This window comes from Micropterus dolomieu, linkage group LG17 (genome assembly GCF_021292245.1).
Source record: "Micropterus dolomieu isolate WLL.071019.BEF.003 ecotype Adirondacks linkage group LG17, ASM2129224v1, whole genome shotgun sequence".
In the NCBI taxonomy this organism is placed as follows: Eukaryota; Metazoa; Chordata; class Actinopteri; order Centrarchiformes; family Centrarchidae; genus Micropterus; species Micropterus dolomieu.
In genome coordinates this window covers 38,563,145-38,566,056 of record NC_060166.1, presented here as the reverse complement: position 1 = coordinate 38,566,056, position 2,912 = coordinate 38,563,145, and the positions used below count along the sequence as shown (strand labels likewise).

General features: G+C 41.6%; 1 protein-coding gene across 3 annotated transcripts in view; it reads right to left on the bottom strand.

Annotated features, from left to right (window-relative positions):
• Positions 1-2,912, bottom strand: part of plekhg2 (pleckstrin homology domain containing, family G (with RhoGef domain) member 2) — a 111,612-nt gene that overhangs the window by 18,871 nt on the left and 89,829 nt on the right. For all 3 annotated transcript variants that reach the window (XM_046073374.1, XM_046073376.1, XM_046073377.1), the window contains exons 11-12: positions 766-799; positions 199-279 (exon numbers count right to left, since the gene is read on the bottom strand). In XM_046073374.1, coding sequence (XP_045929330.1) covers positions 199-279; positions 766-799 — 115 coding nt within the window. The remainder of the gene's footprint in view (positions 1-198; positions 280-765; positions 800-2,912) is intronic.

The following is a 2,912-nucleotide window of genomic DNA, read 5'->3' as shown; positions in this document are numbered from 1 at the left end:
AGAGGGAGGAGGAGGAGGAGAGGGAGGGGGAGGAGGGGGAGAGGGAGGGGGAGAGGGAGGAGGAGGGGGAGAGGGAGGAGTAGGAGGAGGAGGGGGAGGGGGAGGAGGAGGAGGAGGAGGTTGTTACTGCGTTGTTACTGCATGATGTGCCATATTTTCTCTGTCTGCAGCAGAAGTAAGAAGATGACTAACCCTTACCTGATTGACGTCTGGCTCTGTGGTAGCCGTGGATATCGTCCAATCGCGATGATGCGGAGGACTTCTGGTCGAACTGAGGAGCTGAAATACAGGAAATTATTCACCATTTTATGAAATTCTTATGAACAGGACTGAGAGGGAAAGCAAAAAGCTGAGTGTGTTGGTGTGTGTAGGTGTGTGTCGGTGTGTGTCGGTGTGTGTCGGTGTGTGTAGGTGTGTGTCGGTGTGTGTCGGTGTGTGTAGGTGTGTGTCGGTGTGTGTCGGTGTGTGTAGGTGTGTGTCGGTGTGTAGTCGTGTGTCGGTGTGTGTAGGTGTGTGTTGGTGTGTAGTCGTGTGTCGGTGTGTGTAGGTGTGTGCTGGTGTGTGTAGGTGTGTGTCGGTGTGTGTCAGTGTGTGTAGTCGTGTGTCGGTGTGTGTCGGTGTGTGTAGGTGTGTGTAGTCGTGTGTCAGTGTGTGTCAGTGTGTGTCGGTGTGTGTCAGTGTGTGTCAGTGTGTGTCGGTGTGTGTCAGTGTGTGTTGGTGTGTGTCGGTGTGTGTAGTCGTGTGTCGGTGTGTGTTTGCACTCACACTGACAGAAGTTGTCTCCCAGGACCTGCCTCGCCTGGAAAGAATGACGGATCAGGGAGTCAGCAAGACAAAATATTCTTAAACTAAAGGAGGACTTGAAAAGTTTAATGCTTCCTCCTAAATTCCCCAAACCAGTTACACTTTATGAGGTGATGTTTTAAAACTGTCTGACAGTGAGTGCCTGTTTCACGGTCTGTTCAGGGAATTCGTTACACGTCTTGTGTTGTACTTTGAAGTACTGGTGTAGTTCTGGCAGCTTCGCCCCTCTGATAGGTCAAATTTCCAGGACATTAAATTGCAATATTTTTTACTGCTGTACAGGTTGATATACGTACACAATTAAATCAGCAGTGTTGTTGCAAAGTGCTGTTAGTTAGTACTTTTATTGTTTTTGGCAAAGGAGATTTTTCACAGCACATTTACAGGCCGGAGAATCACTTCATGTTTCACACAGAAGCTGAAGAAAGACTTTCTTAGTTGTTTCAACAATCTGAAAGTTTCATTCAAAAAGTGAAACTTTCATATATTCTAAATTCATTACACCTCTTTTAGTCTGATCACAGCTAACAGCTCGTGGAAATTAAAAAAACAGTATCTCAAAACATTATAGAATTTAAGAATAAAGAATTTATCAAAGAGAAATGTCGACCTGAGAAGAGCTCTAATCAGCTGATTAACACCTGCAAAGGTTTCCTGAGCCTTTAATCTCTCAGTCTGGTTCTGGTGCTCAAAGTCAAACGTCTCCGTGATGTTCTCATTTTTGAGATGCACGGCGTTCTGTCTGTAGACTAAATGATAGACATTACGTAGAGGGATTCAGTTTCACATTCATTGCCTGGACAGTTCATATTTGAATGCATTATTTAAATCAGTGATTTTGGTGTTGGATCATTCTTCTTGAGCATTTACTCAAGTACTGTACGTAAGTAAAAATTTGAGGTACTTGTACTAACTGTGGCGGCATTCCTCACTGTATTTGGAATTTCAAAACTCAATTAACGGAGAAAATCATCAGCTGAATAATCCATTATGAACAGAATCATTAGTTGCACCTCGATTCAAAACAGTTAAAAACGAGCTCCTCCTTAAACATTCCCACTGTAAAATCCTGCTTTCACATTAATGCATTAATATTAATAATAATCACACTTTTCTTTCTGCAATGAGTACTTTAAATCCTGATTATACCTACTTTAGTAACATTTTCAATGCAGGAGTTTTACTTCTAAGCGAGTATGTTTACAGTGTGGTATTAGTATTTTTAGTAAAAGACTGACATACACATATAACTGAGTAACTTGAATTATAATTGAAAGTCCAACCTGTAATGAAAGGAATTGTTTAATAAATGGGAACGTTTGTTTGCTGTATTTTAAATTCTGTTTGTCAGCAACCCCTGACAAACAGCACATACCAACATAGTACTTTTGATACTTTTGATACTTGTGTATTTTTTAAAGCAGGTACTTTTGAACTTTGTCTCAAATTGACATTTAAATTGAAGATTGAATTAATTTTAGTGGAGTAATATTAAGCAAGGGTATCTGTACTTTTACTATAAAGGACAGGACTTTGTTCACCGCTGGTCGTCTCATGTTTGGAACACAAATTTAGACGCGGAGTAGTGAGATGAGTTCAATGCAATTTAGAGATACAAAAAATGAACCTAAGGTCAAGATGTTTTTATTGTTTGTTTGTTTTCGGAGGCTTTCCTGTATTTTCTCCAGACAGAATATACGGCAGCAGCGTTCGGGACAGCGGGGGTTTCACCTCTCATGGAACCAGTTTCAAGTGCAGTGAAGTATTTTATGAATGACCAGCAGGTGGCAGCAAAGACCAACAGAAGGCTGCTGAAGTGCCACGGCAACCAGTAAGTACTACTGCAGATAAAAGTGCTGCACTTAATGCACTAATACCAGTAACACTACAACTGATACCATCATCTGGTTCTCCTACTAGCAGAACTACAAGAATACCACTATTTACTGCTCCTGCCACTTCTGAAAATACTGCTTTAACTGTTCCTACGCCATTTTCTGACTCTAATATTGCCAGTACTGCAGGAATACTACTACCCCTGGTACTAATATAACAGCTACTGCTATTACTGCTACTACACTTGGTACCATTTCCACAACTCTCCCCCC